We start from the raw sequence: 23,313 nt of genomic DNA, 5'->3' as shown, positions 1-23,313 counted from the left end.
ATACAGTTGAAGCCAGACATTTACATACACATTTCCTTTTTTTGTCCCACAGTCTGAAGTCAAATCAGACTAAACCTCTCCTGTCTTAGGTCAGTCAGGATTACAAAAATAATTTAATTTATCATTTTAATTTTGTTAAATGTGACGAAGTCGAACACAGTTCTATGGACCGTAGTTCAAATCTCAGCCCTGCCTGTGTGGAGTTTGCATGTTCTCCTTGTGCCTGCGTGGGCTTTCTCTGGGCATTCCGGTTTCCTCCCACGTCCCAAAAACATCCATTAATTGAAGACTGTGAATTGCCCGTAATTGTGAATGTGTGTGAAAATGGTTGTTTGTCTCTGCGTACCCTGTGATTGGCTGGAAACCACTTCAGGGTGTGCTCCGCCTTCTGCCTGAAGATAGCTGGGATAGGCTGCAGCACTCCCGCTACTCTTGTGAGGATAAGCGGCTAAGAAAATGGATGGATGGATTATTGTGGCATTTAACAACATTAAATAATTTTGCTGATCTTGACTGACGTGAAACAGATTTGACTTCAGACAGTGTGACCAAAAATGAAATGTGTGTTTTTTCAATGTATATGTCTAATCAACATATGCAATCTTTCAATGTACATATTGTCAAGTTTCACTCGATACTGTGATACCAACAATGTGTAGGGAGAATTTCATTACAATTTTGTATTACTTAACACACACCTGGGTCAAACTGACCCAGGAATGCTTGCGCTGATCCTGAGAAACGAACACAGCAGGAGGGTTAAGCAAAGCAGAGGCACACAAGTGTTGGACAAGATTAGCGTGTATTTTGTGGGCAGTAAAACATCCAGAAGAGAACTATTAACAGTAGGTTTTGTCTACTCTTTTTGGAGGATTCAGCTTTTGGTCATTTTGTGCATCGGTATTAAAACCAGCAATTGATTATCTTTCAGAATGATTAAAAAAAAAAATCACAATGAAAAGGGAATAAGATAGAATACTTTCAGATGAAACGGCTTTTTACTGCAAATGCATGTATTTTATAGAGGATTTTGCTCCCTTTTTACATACCTAATACGTTGTTAGTTTTTGATAATTAATAATATTCCTCACGATTTAAATGAATGTTTATAGTTTCACTTTAAAATGGGTCATTTTGACCGGCATCATAACAGTAGAGTTGAAACAGGCTAACTAGCATGTTAGATGGTTCAATTAACGATCGTTACAGACTCACTATGATGGGCACATTTAAAATTATGACACTTCAGCACGTCAATGTCATTTCTATTGAATTACAAGAGTACTCTATATTAGGTGATGCTTAGGTTGAGGGTAAATTGACTCAGTCTTTGGAAAGAAACACCCTCTACTTAGCACAAATATTTTCAATTTCACATATTTTCAATTTCATAGTGATGGAGTTGAGAATGGAAAACTTTGTTGATCTGATTTTTTTTCCCATTTCTGATACTTTTGGACAATAAAAAAAATACATGTTGATGCAAACCGACAGGAGGGTTAGGAAATGTAAAATGGCAGATAAGTAATAAATCTGGTTTATGTTTAAACATAAAAAATTGAATATTAATTGAACACTAAATGGATTTGTCGCAATAACCGGAAAAATGATGAGGTTCAGCATTAAAAGCACTTGTACAATTTCACTCTCCCTAAAAAAAAAAAAAGGTCACTGTTGTGATTTGTGATCATACCAGTAATAATGCATTACTATTACATCACTGTCAATTAAAAAAAAAAAAAATATATATATATATATATACACACATACACACACATACATACATATATATATTTTTATTATTATTATTGTTATTATTTTCCCCCCCACCCCCCAGGGAATGATTTACTTAGATAAATCTCTCAGACATGGACATTGCATTTTAACTAAATCACTTAAGTAACACGTACAATTGATGAGATCAGAGAAGCTTCTCAAAAAAATAATGCACTGTAGTCTTATAACGACGGAAGTCGTGTTGGTTGGCAGGGACTACAAATATCCATTTAGGAGCAATCGAACCTCTGCGGCATGAAGGAGGCTATAAAAGTCAGCAGAACGCTCTAAGGTCTGACAAATGGCTGAAGCTCTATGCTCCAGTGAGGATCTGAAGGCATCTGGTGTCCACACAGACAGAGGTCAACTGATATTCAACTTTAACGAGACATATGTCACAATTTTGAAGAGGACATAAAGGGAAACAGCTTTCTATTGCTTTTATATAAATAGTTGGGTATCTGGTCTATGAAAGCTTGGGTTCAGTAATTTCACACGATGGGTTGGGCCTTGCACTCCAGCAATCCAACTACAGTATTTGTGTAAAAGGTCTCATTTCCTTGCTGTATTTCCCATCGATCAAATGTTTTCTGAGTAACTTGGGGTTCACTATTTTAGGATGAGGACTGTGGGAGAAGAGGCCAAATCTAACCTTCCAAGGAAAAAGAGGAAGATGAGTAGGGGAGCCACAGCAATGCAAGGCAGGATTATGAAAAGGAGGAAGGAGAGAAGTAGAAGAGAATACAACAGGAAGGCAAAAAGGAGAAGTGGGAAGGCGTGGAGGAGGAAGAAGGAAGAGGAAGACAAAGAAAAGGAAGTTGGAGGGATTGATTAGCATGAGGAAAAGGATGACAAAGAAGAGGAAAAAGAGCAGAAGGATGAGGAGCAGGACAAGGAAGAGGAAAAAGATGAAGAGGAGGAGCTTGATGAAGAGCAGAAAGAAAAAGAAAAGGACGAGGACAATGAAAGACAGGAGAAAGGGGATGAGGATAATGAGGGAAGGATGTGAAGGCTTACGTTTGTTGTACATTTCATTGAGCAGTAATAACTTTTCTGTTCTTCAAATGTGGACTACTCTACTGCATTAGGCAGTGTGCGTAAACACGGGTCACTTTGGGTTCTCTCAAGGAATGCATGACAACGGATGACGTTGAGGTTCAACAGTCCGTTGGTAAAGGCAGTGTAGGACTTTTAACAGTGCATGAACAGCATCACAACACCCCCCCACCCCAAAAAAAGAAGGTTAAAAAAAAAAAAGTCAAACTGCTAAAACTCTGTCGATAAGCCTAAGTATCAGCAGCGTAATGCGGTTGCAGAGCTATAGATATACAGTGGCAGGCAAACTTGGTTCACCAGATTGGTCCTAATCGGACCACGTGGAGCTTTTCATGCAAATACAGTGATGTCCTGACTTACGAGTTTCATTTGTTCGGGCAGTCAAAACAATCCGTTCCACTGCCATGTTAATCCGTCCCATTCTTTTTTTAACACAAAAACAAGCACTCTACGGTATTGTACTTCATAAAAACACAGTAACATAATAATCTAAGAGAATGTAAAATATTAATCAGTTTGTGCGTCATGATTCCATGCTTCAATGGTCAGTGACCATTGTACTACCGTAATTTTCGCCCTATAAGCCGTGACTTTTTTCACATGCTTTCAACCCTGCGGCTTATGCGGTGATGCGCCTAATTTGTGCATTTTTTTCTAACAGCCGCAAGGGGGCACTCGAGTGGAAAAGGTAAGCGTGAGACCGGTGGAATATATGTGCCGAGGAATTTAATTTTACCGGTATGTTTTTGTTTTTGGGACCAGCCTTATTGGCGCTGCAGTAACGTTAGCGCTGTGCTAGCCTGTTGCTGCTGACTTACTGCCCTGTCTCAGTAATTTTTACCGGTATGTTTTTTTTTTTTTTAACCAGCCCTGTTAGAGCCATGGTAGAGTTAGCGTCGTGCTAGTGTGTTGCTGCGTCTCACTGATTTAAGTATGTTTTTTTTTAACTGGCCCTGTTGCTATTGTGTAGCTGCCACTGTACTACTGTGTTGTTGCTATGTTAAGCTAAGCTAAGATATTAAAACTTTGAAAACTCTTTCTGTATACCGTCTTTCTTTGTAAATATCTCCTGTTTCAATGTGGGTTTCAATGTTGGCACTTGTGGCTTTTACATTGGAGCGTCGTATGTGTGTACCAAATGGTATTTCCTTTACAAACGTACTAGTTGAGGCTTACAACCAGGTGCGCTCTGTAGGCTGGAAATTACGGTACTCATTCTAGTGTCCACCAGATATCAGTATATTATCTTCAAAAAAAAAATAAATAAATACAGAAAGATAGAGGACAATGTCTTGCAAGCTCAGTGAACTGCAGTAATATTCGTTGTTCTTCATAGAGGATAAAGAAGACAATGGACACGCGCTATTCACAGGGGATAGGCACAGAGCCTGATTGCAAATAATTACCGTTCCATTGTAATTGCCATAAAATAAATTTAAAAAACATGCATCAGCTGAGGACCAGGGGGGAAAATGGAAATAAGCAAGGAATAAGGCGTTTTTCGCTCACCTATGGCATTTTGCAATGTGTGTTTGTGTTAAGATAGTGGACTTTCGAAAGTTACGTGGTTTGGTTAAATACTTCGGCTAATATTTCGGGTTACTCGTAAGTCGAGGTACCACTGCATCAAGAAGGCAGTTTGCTGATGAATGTATGTCTAAGGCTCTGCTCCAAGGTAAACAAATAATAAGACAATATCATCAAGGGTTCACAAAAAAAACCTTTTTGGAGTAGTGGGGCTTGTTTAAAAAAAAAAAAAAAAAAAAAAAAAAAAATCAACACAATACCAGATACCATCAGAGAACACAACACAACGCCATGGGCACAAGGGCTCCCAACAGGAAGTACATCACTCTGTACAGGTGCAGTGGGGAGAACATCACCATAGCGATGGACACAGGCAATGGGAGAAAGGATGTTAATTGCAGGAGTTTGCTGAGAAAAAAAAGAAATAAAGGTGAAGCGCGTGATAGGATGATGCGGAAGAGTTTCCGCTCTGCGGGTGAACAATACCTGTTGGCGATCGTCAGCGTGTCACAGTTAATAAGCACCACGTAGGCGACAATCAGAGGTACAAAGTATGGCCAACAGGGGTCGGGATCAAGATGGGTGGAGTACCTGCAAACCAACAGCGAACATTGTGAAATAAACGATTTGGATCATCTTTAAGAGACAGCCAATAATCCGGCCTTTGCTGGAAAGGGAAAGTGCTCTCAAATGTGTTGAATTTTGGCTAAAATTGTCTTTCAGCGTGGCAGTTGAAAACTTGGATGGTATGTCGCACTCTGTACGACATTTTTGCATTATTAGTATTGTGCTACTACCGGTGCTAGTGGTCTCCAGTCCAAAGCAATTCAGCGGGGAGTGAATTTGTGATTTTTTCTGATTTTAACTCATTAGATTTGGCACTTGCTCAAGCTTGGGTGGGGGGTTGGTTGAAATGGGAGAGATGCAACACAGTGGTAAAAATGACCCTGTCCCAGCTTTTTTGGAATGTGGTGCATCCATAACATTCAAAGGTAACGATCCAATGTGACATCGTACCTCAGGTTGCGGATCCAGTGGATAAGCGAGGGTGTGCTGAGCATCACAGGGACAGTAAAGAGAGCAGACAGACCCAGGTGGAGCTGCAGGTCATCCTGGGCCTCCTGTAGAGCCCACTCCGACAGCAGGGGCAAGTCATTACTTTGTTTGGTCTCTGCTCCGGAATTTTCCTTGTGGTTCTGGGGTGCCTGTAAATAGTTTCAGGGATGCTCTTGAAATATTATATTGTATTTCGTGTAATTTCACATGAATAATCTGCGGGTTTTTTTTAATCAAAAGTTGATAAAGCACTTTATACATTGGTATAAGAAAAATGAAAAAAAATCTTTCACATTGTATAAATACATATCGGTGTGCTTATGTTTGTTTTATTTTTAACAGTTCTGAGTGACAAAGTATTGGCACCTCATTTTTTTTAAACGTATGCTTCATGTCAGTTGTAATTTATTCAATAGAATGAATGCCTTGGCATAAAATTGCACATGATTCAATAATTTAAATATTCATTCATAGCTTTTATTTAAAGAATGACACATTACAAGTAATATGATGTTGAGTGGTCCTGTAGCAAAACTAAATTGGTAAGCTAAATTGATTATTTTTTTTGTTAAAAACTAAGCATAACAAGATATGAGTATAATGTAATTTTGAGAACACTTCTTGTGCAGATCTCAAAGTCAAAATAAAAATTTCAGCACTCTCAGAACGTATTGGCTATAAAACACTGTATTTAAGACATCGCCCAAGGATAGCTGACAAAGGCTCCGGCACGCCTGCAACCCTAGTGAGGATAAGCAGTGCGGAAAATGAATGAATGAATAGTTGCAGTTTTCACACGTTAGATTGTCCCTACAGGGGAACGCAAGCATTTGACAAACAAAAAAATAACAACACATTAGTACATGCACATAGAGCAGACAATTTCCTTCAAAAACTTAATAAAATACAGATAATATTTAATGTTTTGAACATATGGATAGCAGTAAATCATTGTTGGGCTTCAAATATAGATTTTGGGGGCTGATATTATACATGAAAAATTGTGGCATGTGTTCGGTTTGTCTTACCAGATTGAGAATGTGACGCAAGGATCTTTCTGTCATTTGTAGTCTCAGTACCTGAACACACAATAGCAAATATGCTGCAGTCAGTTAACCCTCTTATGGCATTTGTTTACATGAACAGCAGAAATGAAGCTGAGTCAAAATTACACATTTGAGTGTTAAAATAAAATTAGGAAAAATGTATTTCTAAATCTGAGGGCTTCTTTTTTTATTGAATTAAAAAATATATATATACCCAAGACCTTTATATTTTCCAATATTCATATTTTTCTCAGGGAAAAAAAAGTTAAAAACTGTAGTGGTTGCAGATAATAATAATAATACTTGGTATTATTCAGTAATCAGTAGTAATGGTGATGCAGCATGTTCCATTTAGTTTGACTTCAAGCACATCATATAGACCCATGAGGATTTTTTGTATAAATGCCTATTCTGTAATTACCCAAATAAAATTAAAAATATGGGGGGGGGGGGATGCTAGCTGCTAGTTGATTGTGGTTCTACCCAAAAGGCTGAAAATTACAGAAGCGCCACAAAGTGCCAGCAAAGCACCAGATTTAGCTAAATGGAGTGCCTCAAATCACAAACACCAAGTTACCACAAGATGTCAGCAAAACAACACTTTTATTACTTTGGTCTTAGCACAAGAACAATAGGCTCCCCCCAACCCCGTGTGACTATGTGAAGGATAGCTTTAAAAAATATTTATAGCTTATGATTTAATACATTTCCAATGATTTCAATCAATATTTCAAGAATTATTTCCTAAAGACCATGTTTTAATTTGACGGACTAATTTTTTTTTTTAAATACTTTTATATACGTAGTAAAACATAATGCTCCCAAGTCCCAAAAATGTATGTAGGACCACATTCTGAGCATCCACACACACTTACCCTGTACAGGTGAAACAAAAAGGCGGTCGTGATTGACAGCACTCCACAGGTTGTCCAGCCCACGATTGTGAGAGCTACCACGACGAGAACTTGGGTCCGCATGCGCAGAGTGCCACAGTCTCTTGAGATGGACGGTCTACAACATGGAATAATCATGATTGGTAACGCTGATATTTTTCTTTGAAATTATAATATTCATGGGTTGTTGATTCATTTTATTCTATGGCATTCTTTGAGTGTCCAGTGTAACAGACTAAAAAGGGCAGGGTCCTTTGATAGAGCAGATAGTCCAGAACGTAGACTCCCATATTACTGTACAGTAACAAATGTCATGTTTTATTTTTTTGGGTGGCCGTAACACCTGGTACAGGCCAAATGTATTGTAAATAAATGTGAAAACTTTCAAAATGTTAGATCCAAATTTACCATGTGGTTTATGTAGACATTGTCAACATACTCATTTAATTCCACTTCATAAGCCCTGACAAATAAGTGCTTCCTAATTCTAACTCTGTCACGGATTATGTGCTTGATTATAAAAAAGCAAAAGTTACCTTCAAGTTAAAAGCCTTTCTAAAACAATTTGTTATTTAAATGTATTTATTGCATACACCATTATTGTAATGGCGGATACATTTGCAGTTCCTAGATGTTATATTTATATTTTCTGTATTGAGTATTACTCTTGAAATAATGCAAAATTCCCTATTGTGGGACTAATTAAGGTTATACTCTATTGTAAATATTTATCATATTAATGTACTTCTAAATGGGGTAGCACAGTTTGCCTGCGCGGGTCTTCTCCGGGCCCTCCAGTTTCCTCCCACATCCCCAAAAACATGCATTTAATTGGAGACTAAATTGCCCATAGGTGTGACTGTGTGTGAATGGTTGTTTGTCTCTATGTGCCCTGCGATCCAAGCCTGGAGATAGCTGGGATAAACTCCAGCAATCCCGTGACCCATGTGAGGATAAGTGGCTCAGAAAATGGATGGATGTACTTCTAAGTTTATACGATGATTTTCTCATGCGATGTAGCCAACTACAGGTGACAAACCATAATTAATGCTGTTCCAGCCGGACATTTATGACAAGTGTACTCTATCAACCAATCACTGAGTTTGGTATTTTGTGACTTCATGTCACGATAGGATAGCAATCATTATAGCTTTCTAGTCTTTCACCACTTAACTACTCCTCGTGATCTGAAGACTTTCATGAACAATGATAAGAGACTGGCTTCGTCAACAGACAGATGACAGATTGTCATTAGGTCTGAGTTGTGTTACCAGTGGATTTGTCCCGCTTTTAGGGTCCTAAACAGGTCAGGGTCAACAAATTTTGAATAATGAATGTGTCCAATATTTATGACCAAATCTCTTCTTGTATGGGGGAAGATGACATCTCTCAGGTCATGCTGCTGAAAATGTTGGCGTGCAAAATAAAATAAAATGCTGAAGTGCCAAAGTGCTATCCCGGCGACCATGGGCGACTACCAACGTTTCCTCAAAGGCTATAGGACGCTGGCCAGAACGTCATGGTGTGACGGGGCCATAAGTAGCTGGGGGACAACAAGCATTCCCGTTAGCACACAAATTGCAAAAAGCATCCAGGTTTAGGAGATTGTTCAATGTGGACGCACCATTTTCTTTCTTTTTTTTTTTTTAATTTAGTGGATATGACCATGTGCTCACTGCGTTTTTTGCTCGTGTCATAACATCCTGTTTCAGCCATTTTATTCAACCAAAAATAGCCTTTAGGGCTATTTTCACTTGAAACGTTTCAGTGGCTGAATTTTCAGTGGATTAGATCATCCGTGCAAAACAACTGGATTGTTCATACCTGTACAGCACAGCTAAGATCAACGAAATGAGCTGGGTAAAGAGTCGGATCAACATGCTGCCCCAAAATGCCACCGCAGCGCCAAAAATGTAGAGGAGTGGGTGCAGGGTGTACGACCACTCTGCAGATGGCGTTGGGCTGTTGAGAAACGCCGCATCAGGGAAGATGGGAGGGGTGACGTCCATCAAGGGAAGGCAAAGCACCGACCATGTGTCTTTTAACCAATTACAACTGATAGGGAGAGAATAGTTCAGACTTCTTCACATTCTCATACAAGCTCACCGCAGCACCAACCCACTTACCTCAATAGAATGTGCAGGATATAAACAGACAGGTTGACTTTATGAGGCTGGAGCCCTTTGCCAAGCGCGAGACTAATGTTGGCAGGTCTCCCCGACTTCCTGATGGCGGACATCTGACAACCGCAGGACAGCAGGAGGGTTACAGTAGTGTACACTGGCACCATGGGGCCAAAGAAGCGCAGGATCTATGAGAAAAAAACAGCAGATTTTTCTTGGTAAACAAAGCATCAAATCAGCCTAAACCAAAGATCAGTTTATGTGAAGAGCTCACTTTGTCCCTTCTCGTACATTCGTTTTACACCAACAGTAATAATGCAGTAGAGCCCAGATGACTCAGGAGCATCTTCAATTTTCCAAAAGTGTCAAAATATGGAAAATAAATCCAAATAAACATATCACTTTAATTGCAATGAAGTTCTAAAGAGCCATTTCAAGTTGAAAAGTTTCATACAGAAAAAGATTTCCATTGGTATTTCTTTAATTTAACTATAGGTCATGTGACACATTCAAATATTTCGTCAAAGAAACAACAACAAACAAAAACAAAAATACCTGTCCCAGCACTCTGGGAAATGACGATCTCACTGAGACCTGAGAAAAGACAAAACATTGATTAAAGAGATGAGGTGAACATAATGACATTTTTTCTAAAAACTATTGGGTTTTTTTGCAAGTCACATTGACCCTTTTTGAACATAACATCGGGCGATAAATTGATTTTAATTGGAGGATTACCGAAAAGTAGGCATACACAACCTTATATTGGCAGTTGGGTGCAGTGTGGAGCTGAAGGAGGACACTGGATGAATTGTCCGGACGGTTAGTGTGGAGCATCCCTGAAATCTCCGTCACTGATGGAACACTGGTGGAATGACCACACGTAGCTAGTTAGAATGTGAAAATAATTGATGAATTGGCACCACACACTAATAATCACTCACCTGGCTGTTACTAAAGAGTCCTCCAGGAACCACGGTACCTGCATTCTGTAGACACTGGGTGGCACACGAACTGACAAAAAAAAATCCTGCAAAAGGTTTTCTTTTCTCTCCAAAAAAAGACACTCAAAAAAAGAGTAACTGACTTACCTTTTTGTACCTTACACTGACTTGCAACATTAATTCTGAAAGCCTGATAGACCTAGAGACAAAGAAAAAACACAAATATGTCCACACTCCTGTGACATATTCGGGACATAGTGACCATGTCTTGCCAAATACCTGGTGGAAATGTTGCAGCTCAATGGTGTGGAAAAGGCCACTAAAGTTTATAGTCACTTCGCTGACTGCCAGCCCTATAAAAAAAATAATAGATGGTAATGTCATTCATCTAAAATGGAAATCAGAATAGGATGCAGAACTCACCAAAGGAGAGAACATGTGGAACAGAGGCCGAAAGAGTCAGAGATTGATGCCTTTGCCACTCGCACTCCACTGTGAACTGCAATCCAGAAGTGATCCAATATTATGTTAATTGCACTATGTAAGATACACAGTGCACCTCAAGAAGTATTGGAACAGTGGGGCTTAATCTTAAAGAACTCAATAGTTCATCTTTTATTTTGAGGTATTTTGTCTAGAGGAAAAGAAGACTGGTCAAGTCAATCTACAGACTTAAACCCAATAGAGGCAAGGAAGAAGATCTGTATTTGATAGTGTAATTCTGTATGAAGTACATACCTCTTTGCCATTAACGTTGGACGCCGAGACCACCAGATGTGTGAATGAAGACAAGTCACTGAGATTTAGCGTCAAGACCTGAAGAGAGCAGGAGAAACCACATAAACACCACCAACAGCAGGACTCTGATTGGCAATGTTCTTTAATAACCTTATAAGGAGGCAGAAGCTCAGCGCCCTTGGACAAATCCACCATGTGCACACTGTGGAAAGAAAGACTTCTACTGTGCTACAGGACAATGACAATATTACACGTTGAATGCTAAAACTAGTGGACTGTATTTGCATGCTTACCATGAAGAACCATTCCAGTGCACACAGCCGTACAACCAGCTTGTCATGTCCTGTTGTACAGCAATGAATTAGAGTTTTACTTTTATTGAGATTACATTTTGGATTGGGATTGCTCAATTGTGATGGTATATTATACAGATACTAGATGACAAACTATCACTGAGATTACATTTTCAATAAAGAATGCTCAGATGTAATGGTAGATCATAGAGCTACTCAATGACTGTACATCTTAAAGGAGGCTAAAGCATCGCTATGAGGCAGAATCCTCCTATCTCCAAAATCACTACTCTTCAGGAAAATAAAAAAAAAATCCACTCTTTCACCCCGAAGCCTGTTTCCTCCAACCAAAAAAAAAATTTATTTTCTACGGCGCTTATCCTCACAAGGGTCGCAAGGGTGATGCTAATTATTCACAAATAAAAACAACCGTGGTGGCATTATCTTCATCGGGCTTTGAAAGGTCTAAGAGCCATGCATGATGCAATAAATGAAACCACAGGCAAAACTGAATCTGTACGCATTTACCTCCATGGTGGACCACATCCTTCTACATTGTAACATGACAACATTTGTGTTTGTTCCTTTTTTTCAAAGAAGGCTTTCTCAATTGTATCTAAACTATTTTGGAGTGCTAGGAACAATTAAGTGGTGATTCGGATTGACTCATGAATCCTAATAAAAAAATCGAAGGCCGCATCACAATTATTGCATTTGAATGAAAACGAGTCAAAGATTATTCTGACCTGTGGTGCAACGCTGCCTGCATGCTGTGCATGAACAGTTATAAAAGTTATGGAAAAAAAAAAAAAAGGCTTTCTGCTGAAGGAGTCTTGCGTTTAGCCGAGCTCTCCAGTGAACTGCATGGATAACATGGAAGCACTTCAACGCAAGCTGAAAAGGAGCGATCACTCAAGAAGGTGACTGCAGCACAACAGGAGATTTAATGATTGATTGATAAAAAAATATTGGTAGTTACATTTTCCAGTTGGTGCCGGTCCCCGAGAGCCTTGACTATGAGTTAATGAACAATTGAGAATTACATTTGCCAAAATGTCCCTTTTAATAAATGACAATCAATATGAGCATCCGTCCATCTCATGCACTGCTTTAGAGGAGCTAAACAATCACAACATAACAGAGTGGCAACAATGTTTCTGCAAATGTCACCTGGTTGCTGCTCCGACAGTAGAAATCACTGTAAGCCTTCCTACGGCTTGAAAGGGCGAACACAAAGTATTTGACTTCTACTTCCTGGAAGCACAGTAAGTTCTGTTACGCAGAAAAGCCAGTAAATCTCTTTAATGTAATGGACCAAGATATGCAGTACCTTTGTTGTGGTATATGCCAGACGCAAAGTGTTCACTTCACTCCATGCCTCTGGAGCATCTGTAATAATCCAAAACCGTTCAAATTGCTTCCAAAAGAAATTAACATGACTGAATGTGACTATCAGGTGAACAAAAGAAATAACCTAGCGTGGAGACAGAGGGTTTTTGAGTTTCTCCCAACATTCTGGCAGGGTGTCGAATGAAGTGGTGTTTGAGTACGGCGATCTTCTTCATTGGGTTGTCTGTGAACTAAAAAAAAAACATGAAAATTACAGCTGAACTTAAATTTAAATATAGTAGCCACAAACGAACCTGTCTGGTTTCTGGATCGACAAGGTCGAAGAAAGCCCTGACAGTAGCAAGAATGAGCTCTTTGCACCTGAAAAAAAAGACTTGCATGTTAGATGACTTCATGGGGGGAAAAGGAAAAAAAAAAAAAAAGAACTCCACAGAAAATGTTTCCTTTACCACACAATGGATAGGTGGTCAGTGGAAACCCAAGTCCTAGGAACTGCAGTGGCCTTGAGAAGGAAAAAAAAAAAAAAAAAAGAAGCTATGGAAAGGTGTGTCGAGGCCTTTTGTTATTTTTGCCATCATACGCCAGGACAATGTGATTGAAGAACAGAGTTCAGGTGACACTGTATACACTGTACACTATATTTTTGGCAGAAAAAGAGGAAAGTAGAGAGGTGAAAGAGAAATTCTGAAAGGAGCTGGGTGAAGTAGTTCTGAGCTTTCCAGACAGAGAATGAGCTGTGAATGGTGCAGATTTGAATGCACATTTAGGTGAAGGAAACAGGGGTGAAGAAGTGATACCTAAGATTGGCATCCAGGTAAGGAACCTTGAGGTACAGATGGTAATGGACTTTGAAAAAAAGATGGAAATGGCTGTAATGAAAACTTTTTTCCAGAAGAGGCAAGTACATAGGATGACCTACTAAAGCAGAGGTGGATGCACGCTTGTGGAATACATCTTGTACCGATGATGTAATCTGACTGCGGTTACTGTCTGTTAAGAAGAGGTGGGGAAGAGTGCGGCTAGACACCAGAGAATTGTGGTGTGTACAATGACTATGGCTAGATGAGGTTAGACTGGAGTCCCTGTGGACCATGACGGTCACAGATGATATTGTGATCTGCAGTGAAATCAGGGGGCAGTGGGAGCAACAGTTAGAAAGCTGGACGCATGCATTGGAAACAAGAGGAATGATGATTAGCCCAAGTAAGAATATGTGCATAAATGAGAAGGGTGGAGGGGGAAGAGTGGCTCTGCAGGGAGAAGAGATAGTGAGGGTGGAGGATTCAAAATATTTGGGATCAACAGTCCAAAACAATGGTGAGTGTGGGAAGGAATTGAAGAGACGATTTGGTGAGTGTGGGAAGGAATTGAAGAGACGATTCTAAGCATGTTGCAATGGGTGGAGGAAGAATTCAGGTGTGTTTTGTGACAGACGAGTCTCTGTTCAGATCAAGGTCAAACTGTATAAGACAACGGTGAAGCTAGCCATGATGTACGGATTAAAGTGGCATCTACAGATACCGTGGCATTTAAGAGACAACAGGAAGCAGAGCTGCGGGTGGTGGAAATAAAGATGAGGTTATTTTAGGAGTGACCAGGTAGGCCTTTAACGGGACAAGCCAAAAGGAAAAGAAGGAGAAGAAAAGATTTAATTGACGGTAAGCATGCGCTATTGGATTTGAACAGAAAAAGGTTCGTTCTGAGTGTTTCTAGATTTTCAAGATTTTTAAGATTTTTATTAGTTCATTTTGACCTGCACGAAATGAGGAGGGTAATTATATTCATTGTATACAAGCCAAACTCATGACTTCTCTCATTGTCCAACTATGTGTGGATTTAATTTTTGTATTTATTCAACTCACCACCAGCGACAATTTACTTGGGTCTCCTGGAGGGCAGGGTAGAGAGATGAGTCCTGAGCGCACTTGGTAATCACGGTGACCACCGCCAACTGATAAAACTGTGACGTTCCTCAGCTCATCTGCCTGCTTCACCCACTTTTTCCTCAGTGAAGAATAAAAATCTGTCACCAAAGACCAAACAGGAGAAGTCAAATGGGTACAACAAAGGTGCATACTGTACAGTATCATCCATTTCGGTTTCCTCCTACCCAGCAGGTAAGGGTCCAAGACAAGCACTGGAGCAACATGAGGGGACGCCTGAGTGATGATAAGACGGACCATAGTGGTGTTGAAGTGGGGCAACATGAACAGCGCCCGAGCCACCACGCCGCCCATGGAGTGGCCCACAAGTACCACGCTTTGGGGAGGCGTCTTCAGGTGCTAAAAAACAAACTCACTGTTAAAACCTGAAAGGGGAGATACAGTGGTTCCTTCTTTATCATACAGTAGGTGTTATGATCCAGAACTCCCAGCGAGAGACGAATATCCTCAAAACACCGACCATTGATATATTTGATCATTTATATATAGAGTTTTTTAAAGCATTATGCATAAGATCAAAGCAAAATATGGATGTGAAGGCCAGTATTATCTTTGTCCACTTGGCATCATCCTTATGTTTTACATTGTAGTATCTGTGACTTTGAATCTGTGTGGCAATAAAAAGGCCTGGCCACTTGCAAGATGTGGGAGTCAGCGACGAAGAATGTACTTAGGTGTCATTCGCTCAGGTGAGCACATTTAGTGCATTGCCATGGGTTGTGGCCATAGCACATGTTGTATGACTGTTTATTTTGTTACCATTTTGTCAATGAAGTGATTAAAAGTTCATTGGCTGCTGTGTCTATCCTTAACCACATTACAAATCTATTGTAACTACCACTGGTAAGTTACATTAGCCAAGAATATCTATGCAATAGTTTTGGCTCAACAAAACGCGGTTATGGAATTCCGTTGTGGTTTGCAGTCGACATATTACCTTTAACTTTCTTTTAAGTGTAAATTAATCCTAAACATTGGACAGTGTCTTTTATTAACTCTTTCCTGACATATTAGAAATATTGCTCCAGGAGTCTTCTGTTACATTAATCCATTTTGAAAAATGATCACCGGTAATTCCAGAGATATATCAACACACCTGGAGTATAAAAATGCCCAATGGGCTGTAGACTTCTTTATTTGCACCAACAAAGTGGCCAAATGTATGTATATGTAAATATATACATTCAATTTAAAAATCTATAAAAAAGTGAGACCACAAAAAGTGAACCATTATATGGTAATGAATGACTGCAGCACAGAAAATTCACATTTTTAGTGTTCTGTGTATGGATACGTAAAGTATGTTGGATCTGTGGAGTGTATGCAAGAAACCAGCATAACCACACACTCACCTATTAATTCATGATTCTTGGGAAATTTTGACAAAAATTAGATAATACGCCTCCTTTCTTGGATAGGGGTATTGTAACATGCAACAAATGACAAGTGCATAATATTTGAGGCCCGACCTTGTAAAGTTTCAGAATGGCCTTGATGCTCTCGTGCAGGAAGTCTGTCTGCTGCCATAAACTGCCACCGTACAAGGCCACCATTTCTTCGTTGAAGTCCACGGTGAACACGTTGAAGTGGAGACCCCCTTCGGCATGCTCCGCTTTTCTCAAGGCCACTGAGCCGAGAGAACGAGCTTTGGAGAGAGAAAAGATCTAAACTTGGACAAAGTTTCAAAGCGCACACAAACTGACAACCAAGCAAGATTTAAGCGCTTTCCGTTGGCTACAACAAAGTCAGCATTGATAAGGCCCTGTTATTGAAAGATTATTGGCTGATATGTTTTTAAAAATTTGCATTCATGTGGCCCATTTAATGTTGGGAGGGGGGGGGTTCAATCTGTTCAATGAGTGAGTTTACCTTGCTTGTAGCTTCCTGCATTTCCAGGCAAAAAGAGCACAGGGGCACCAAAGAGTTGAAGCTCACGGGTTTCCTGGGCGTACAGACCCTCACCATACAGATAGAGCCCGTACGCTGGGTACAGTCTAGCCACCCGGCGAGGCAACGTCACACGCTAAACACAGATATGGATTTGTGAATTACCACAGTAACGGCAAAACTCATTGTTCATTCCTATATAGTCATCATCCACTATGTTGTGGTTCGCCTATTGCAGTCCCAATATATTTCAGAAGCCCCCTACAATGCAGTTAAAGGTTATTGGCCCCCTTCCCACATTGTATTTTTTTTTTAGTTTCCACCTTTTAATGTTTAAGATCATGAAATAGAATGAACAGATAAAAATAGATATAAAATGCAATTTTTAAATAATCTTTTTATGTAAAAGGGAAAAAAAAATAATCCAAAACTAAATGGCCCTGTGTCAAAAGGTACCTAAGTGCCCCCTAGAGTTCATACTTGGTTCGTCTACCCTCAGCATCAAAAACTCAAATAAAGCATTTTCTATAAATGGCAATGACTCTTTCACATCTCTGTGGAGATAATTTGGCCCACTCCTTCTAGCAAAATTGCGTTAATTAACCAACAATGGAGGCTTTGTGAAAATCGAAAGACTTTTTAAAGTCATGTCAAAACGTTTTAAAGTTGCTTGAAGTCGAAATTGGACTTGAAACCCTTTTTTGTATGAGCGATTCAAAAGTGTGTTGAGGATTGTAGTCCTGGGGAAGAACCAAATGCACTTTGGCTTGAGGTCAGAAAATGATGGCCAAATATTCTATATCAGGGTTCTCTGGTAAAAAGCAGAATTCATGGTTCCATCAAACACAGCAAGTGAGCCAGGTCCAGAAGAAACTAAGCAGCCTCCAGACTATCACACGATCACCATAATTGACTGCCTTCATGATTTTTTTTTTTTTGGTCTGAAATACTTTTGAAATTTTTTCAGATTTAAAGAAAGACACACCTTCCAAAAAGTTCACCTTTGGTCTCATCAGTCCACAGAGTATTCTCCCAAGTCTTTTTTTGTGTGTGTGTCACCATGGGTCACAATGGTTCTGCGTTTTCGCCATTTGTGGATAATGGCTCTCACTGTGGTTCACTGGAACCCTGAAGCTTTATAAACCTTTTCTAGTCACCATGGGTCACAATGGTTCTGTGTTTTTTCCATTTGTGGATAATGGCTCTCACTGTGGTTCACTGGAACCTTGGAGCTTTATAAACATTTTCAAGACTGATACATATCAAACAAGGATTTTACACCAATCAGATGTGTTCTATCGGTATCGGCCAATAATGAACAATTTATGATTATGACCCGATCTGCTTTTAAAAATGACAATATAAAGTTTGTTGTAATAACGTTGTAAAGTTGTACTTTTCCAACGTGCGTTAGCTTGTGACAGCATTAGGGTGATTCAGTGACAGTCAAGTGTCCAAGGGAATCAAAAAGCAGCATGGGTAAAGATTGGCATCCCTCCTAGCCAAGGGGATGCCAGGAAGATGCTACAGTGATAGCCAATAGGAGATGTGCTCTATTGCACCACACACACACACGCACACGCACACACACACACACACACACACATCAAGATACAGGAGGTTTAGATTCGGTGGAATTTGGGGAATCCAGTGCCCATTTTTTCCCCCTTTTGTATTTTAACAAAATTTTTCCAAGGAGGTGTTTCATAACCTAACTTTTATAGATAGATAGATAGATAGATAGATAGATATAGATAGATAGATAGATAGATAGATATAGATAGATAGATAGATAGATAGATAGATAGAGAGAGAGAGAGAGAGAGAGAAACTTTTCAACCTTTCGCCACATTTCAGGTTTCAAACATAAAAACGTAAAATTAAAAATTCTTGTCAAGAATCAACAACAAGTGGGACACAATCATTAAGTGGAAAAAAATGTATTGGATATTTTAAACTTTTTTGTGGGGCACGCAATATTATTCGGCCACCTATTGCTGCAATTTTAGCCGCAAGTCGCTCGGGCTATGTCTCTATTAGTTTTGCACATTGAGAGAGTGAAATTCTTGCCCATTCTTCCTTGCAAAACAGCTCGAGCTCAGTGAGGTTGGATGGAGAGTTTTCGGCTCTGCCCACAGATTCTCCTTAGGATTCAGGTCTGGACTTTGACTTGGCCATTCTAACATCTGGATAGGTTTTTTTGTGAACTATTCCATTGTAGTTTTGGCTTTATTTTTTGGATAATTGTCCTCTTGGAAGATAAATCTTCGTCCCAGTCTCAGGTCTTTTTTAGACTCCAACAGGTTTTCTTCCAGAATGGTTCTGTATTTGGCTCCATTCATCTTCCCATCAATTTTAAACATCTTCCCTGCCCCTGCTGATGAAAACCAGGCCCAAACCATGAGGCTGCCACCAACATGTTTGACAGTGGGGATGGTGTGTTCAGGGTGATGAGCTGTGTTGTTTTTACGCCAAACATATCGTTTTGCGTTGTGGCCAAAAAGTTCCATTTTGGGTTGATCTGACCAGATCACCTTCTTCCACACGTTTGGCGTATCTCCCAGGTGGCTTGTGGCAAACTCTAAATGAGACATTTTATGGATTTTTGAGAAATGGCTTTCTTCTTGCCACTCTTCCATAAAGGACAGATTTGTGCAGTGTACACCTGATTGTTGTCCTATGGACAGACTTTCCTGCTTCAGCTGTAGAAATCTGCAGTTCATCCAGAGTGATCATGGGCCTCTTGGCTGCATCTCTGATCAGTCTTCTCCTGGTTCGAGGTGAAGGTTTCGAGGGACGGCCGGGTCTAGGTAGATTTGCAGTGGTCTGATATTGCTCCTTGAGATGTTTAAAGCTTGGGAAATCTTTTTGTATCCAAATCGGGCTTTAAACATCTCCACAAAAGTATCTCAGACCTGCCTGGTGTGTTCTTTAGGCTTCATGATGCTCTCTGCACTTTAAACAGAATCCTTAGACTATCACAGAACAGGTGCATTTATACGGAGACTTGATTAAACACAGGTTGATTCTATTTATCATCATCAGTTAACATTGGATCATTCAGAGATCCTACTGAACTTCTGGAGTGAGTTTGCTGCACTGAAAGTAAAGGGGCCGAATAAAATTGCATGCCCCGCTTTTCAGTTTTTTATTTGTTAAAAAAGTATAAAATATCCAATAAATTTTGTTACACTTCACGATTGTGTCCCATTTGTTGTTGATTCTTGACAAAAAAAACAACATTATATATCTTTATGTTTGAAGCCTAAAATGTGACAAAAGTGTGAAAAGTTCAAAGGGGCAGAATACTTTCACAAGATACTCTATAAATCGCCACTTGCTGAGGGTTGGCAGAAAACTCCTGTCTCACTTGCTTGACAAGTTAACAACTATTTCCATTCCTCCAAATAACTCAGGAAAAGCTGGTATGCTCAGCAGTATAAGAAGAAATACAAACATGAGGTCCAGATTTGGAAAGTTAATCTGCCAATGAATGAGTTGGCACCTTAATTGACTATCAGCTATCATTTTCAATCAGAAGTCTAACTACACAGTAACACTAAAATGTCAAAGTCAAATGACAAGTACACAGTTGGTCCCCCGGTTCCGCTCCCACATCGGTGACAGAACTTGAAATTTTACGCAAGTTAAAACATGCCATCGTCTAATACTAACCAACATTGGGGGTGATCAGGGGTGGGTAAAAAATATTGACTGGTGCATTGCAATATTCCTCTTAACAATTCAATATTGATTCAGTAAATACTCTACTTAGATCACAATTTTCAGGAGAAAATAAATATATAGACGCACTTTTTCAGTATTTTCCAGAACACTGATGATTTTCCAATTTAGTAACCCGTGCGTACAAATAAGTTACTACTGTGCAAATAGTTATGTTTGGATGTTTTATTGCTCAATAATGTGAGGTGACACCCCGCATCATCACCTTCCTGAAATAATGGCCTAAGTAATTTTTTTCTAAAATCAGTGCCTCACGATGCCGGCTGCTACTGGTAAAATTGCCCAGATCCTCAGAGCTTGTGCAATTTTAACATAAAAGTATAATGGCCTCATCCTAGACTTCAGGAACAACAAAACGGACATTAAGCCCATTCTCATCGGTGGGACCTGTGTGCAAAAGTCAGTGACTTCTGCTTCCTGGGAGTCCACATTTGGAAAAGCTGACCAGGAATAGGAATACTGCACAGGTGGCAAAGAGGAGGGGAGGGCCGCACTCGACTTTCTGAGAATCCTCAGGAAGAACATCAACCAGAGACTACTTGTGTCTTTTTACCAGTCCACCACGGAAAGCATTTTCACCTACTGCTTGTGCATATGGTTTGCCAGCTTCACAGTGACAAACAGGACCAAAGTCCAGAGTGTCACCAAAATGGATGAGAAGATCAATGGGAGTCCTCTGCCTACATTGGAGGACCTTCACAGCCCTTACTGGCACAAAAGAGCCAGTGGCATCCTGAACGACTTTTACCACCCGGCCCGCTCCCTGCTTGTGCGACTGCCATCGGGCAGACAGTGCAACACCATCAAAACCAAGACAAATAGACAAAGAAAAGACATAGAAAAAGAGCTTCTTTCCAACTGCGGTAAGAGCCCTAAACAATCACTCTGTGTAATATGTGAACTATACCAATGCATATACCTAACCTGCAGTGACTCACAATGTGCAATATTCAATTGATATGCACCATATGTAAATATCTGCTCAATCTGTGTTTTCTGTAATGTGAATACATTTTTTCCATTTTTGAGCTTGATCATTTTTTGTCCTTTTTATTTTTATTATTACAGTTTTATATGTTTTTAATCTTTATTTGCACTGAATAGGCTGCACCTTATTTTTCGTTGCACTTCTGAATCTGATTTTACTAGTATTCTTGTTGTGAAGTGTATACTGACAGCTTGTACAATGACAAAGCATATTTTTTTAATCAGAATGATCACACAATTCTGACAATATCAGATGTATGAAATGGTTATCCGTTTAGATAGGTGACACACGATAGTTTCAAACCAATCAGTCGTCATTCATCAAGAACAACAATAACAGACTGTTGTTGAAGAGATGTGGCATGTACCATGTTAAGACTCTGTTTCAGATAGCCCAGGCAATGCCTGAAACACTTCAGTTGATGTTGAAAATGCCAAGCAGTTACATGCACACAATGAAGATGACATTTCTGTGATCCAGACAACATCCCATCCTCTGATAAGTCCTCTGAAACTGAAAATGAAGACAGCCTATCATTGGTAGCCAGTATCAGGTTTGTGTTTGATTCAAACGTGGTAATGTTAGTGAGGCAGAACATGGTGCACGTTACCCAGAAAGATGAAGCGAGGCAAGAGAAATCCTGTGACAAGGATTCCACAAATGATGAAAAATCTCACAGCACACCAACAAACGAAAATGTCACAAATTGTAAATACATGAATGTAACCACATGTATGTACTTCCAGCCAAATAGTCATTCATTTTTTCTGTTACTATCACTGACTGACAACGTGGTGAACAAAGGTACATTATTTCTTGTAAATAAATACTTTTGATGCAATACGTACATAGGTATAAGTAAATGAACAGGTCATTTAAATAGAGACGTTGCTCAATCTTTTCATTGGAATGGTGTACTTCAATCGTTAATTGGACAACTCGTGCAATGGCGGCTTCATTAAGTCCTACACCTAAGTTTAACTGTTCAGGACAAAGCTCGCTTACATTTGACAATGCGTAATAAATCAAAATTGACTAATGTGTTCAGCAGTCATAAATAACCCTTTGCTACCTACCCGATACTCGGGGTATTCGTACATGTAGGTCATACTGCATCTGTTTTCCTCAAAGCCAGTGAAGAACTCTCTCAGGCCGACAGCAAGAAGCCCCAGAGCGCCGGCGTAAAACAGCAGCGTCGCCAACTTCATGGTTCTTCGCCGCTTCCTTGACAAGTCACGCATTAACGTTGGCCGCGTGACATTTGCCATGGTGTTGTCTCGACTCGACGCCGAGGTATCACACACAGCTGGAGGTGAAGCCCACGGAAACCAACTGGCACCATGGCGACGGAGAGAAAACCAGACGCCACTTCCGTAATGTGACGGATGTGACGTATGTGACGTATCCTTCACAGCGGAGTAAAAAAAATGTAATTCTATATTCAGGTACATCATATTAATTAACAATAGGAAGGTGAGAGTGAACAGTTTTTTTCCCTTGAAGCCTTAGACTGAAAAATCTCCAAAGTTGATTTACCGGTTTTCTGTGCACGTTACTTTCTATTTCATTCATGCATTCATTTTTTTCCGTACTGCTTATCCTCACAAGGGTCTTCGATTTTATTTCTTATTTTTATTCTATGCTGATCACTCTTGTCATCAATTATTACTATTCTTCTGTGCAGATGCATATGCTGAAAATGGTGAACGTTGTGAAAGTCACATGTTCTTCTTCTTCTTTTCCTTTTGGCTTGTCCCGTTAGAGGTCGCCACAGCGTGTCATCTTTTTCAATCAAATCTTATCTCATGGAACTTCCTCTCTAACACCCACTGTGCTCATGTGTTCCATCACAACATCCAATTTTTTCTTTGGTCTTCCTCTCACTCTTTTGCCTGGCAGCTCCATCCTCAGCAGCATTCCACCAATACACTCACTCACTCGCCTCTGAA

General features: G+C 39.8%; 1 protein-coding gene across 1 annotated transcript; it reads right to left on the bottom strand.

The window, feature by feature from the left end:
• Window positions 1-4,122: 4,122 nt before the first annotated feature.
• On the bottom strand, window positions 4,123-22,727 carry pgap1 (post-GPI attachment to proteins inositol deacylase 1). Its single transcript, XM_061841634.1, has 26 exons — window positions 22,441-22,727; window positions 16,615-16,768; window positions 16,215-16,390; window positions 14,913-15,084; window positions 14,665-14,825; window positions 13,252-13,304; window positions 13,096-13,162; window positions 12,927-13,032; window positions 12,783-12,841; window positions 12,623-12,706; window positions 11,453-11,502; window positions 11,310-11,361; window positions 11,160-11,237; window positions 10,845-10,920; window positions 10,701-10,774; window positions 10,569-10,620; window positions 10,422-10,491; window positions 10,237-10,342; window positions 10,033-10,071; window positions 9,481-9,665; window positions 9,179-9,409; window positions 7,337-7,472; window positions 6,444-6,494; window positions 5,377-5,564; window positions 4,846-4,950; window positions 4,123-4,767 (listed from the first exon to the last, which is right to left on the bottom strand). Exons 1-26 carry the CDS (start codon window positions 22,630-22,632, stop codon window positions 4,629-4,631), a joined length of 2,856 nt encoding a protein of 951 aa, XP_061697618.1. The 5' UTR covers window positions 22,633-22,727; the 3' UTR covers window positions 4,123-4,628.
• Window positions 22,728-23,313: the final 586 nt, after the last annotated feature.

The sequence above is a fragment of the Syngnathoides biaculeatus genome, chromosome 14 (genome assembly GCF_019802595.1).
Source record: "Syngnathoides biaculeatus isolate LvHL_M chromosome 14, ASM1980259v1, whole genome shotgun sequence".
Classification (NCBI taxonomy): Eukaryota; Metazoa; Chordata; class Actinopteri; order Syngnathiformes; family Syngnathidae; genus Syngnathoides; species Syngnathoides biaculeatus.
The sequence above is the reverse complement of the archived record's forward strand: the minus strand, read 5'-3'. Positions and strand labels throughout refer to the sequence as shown.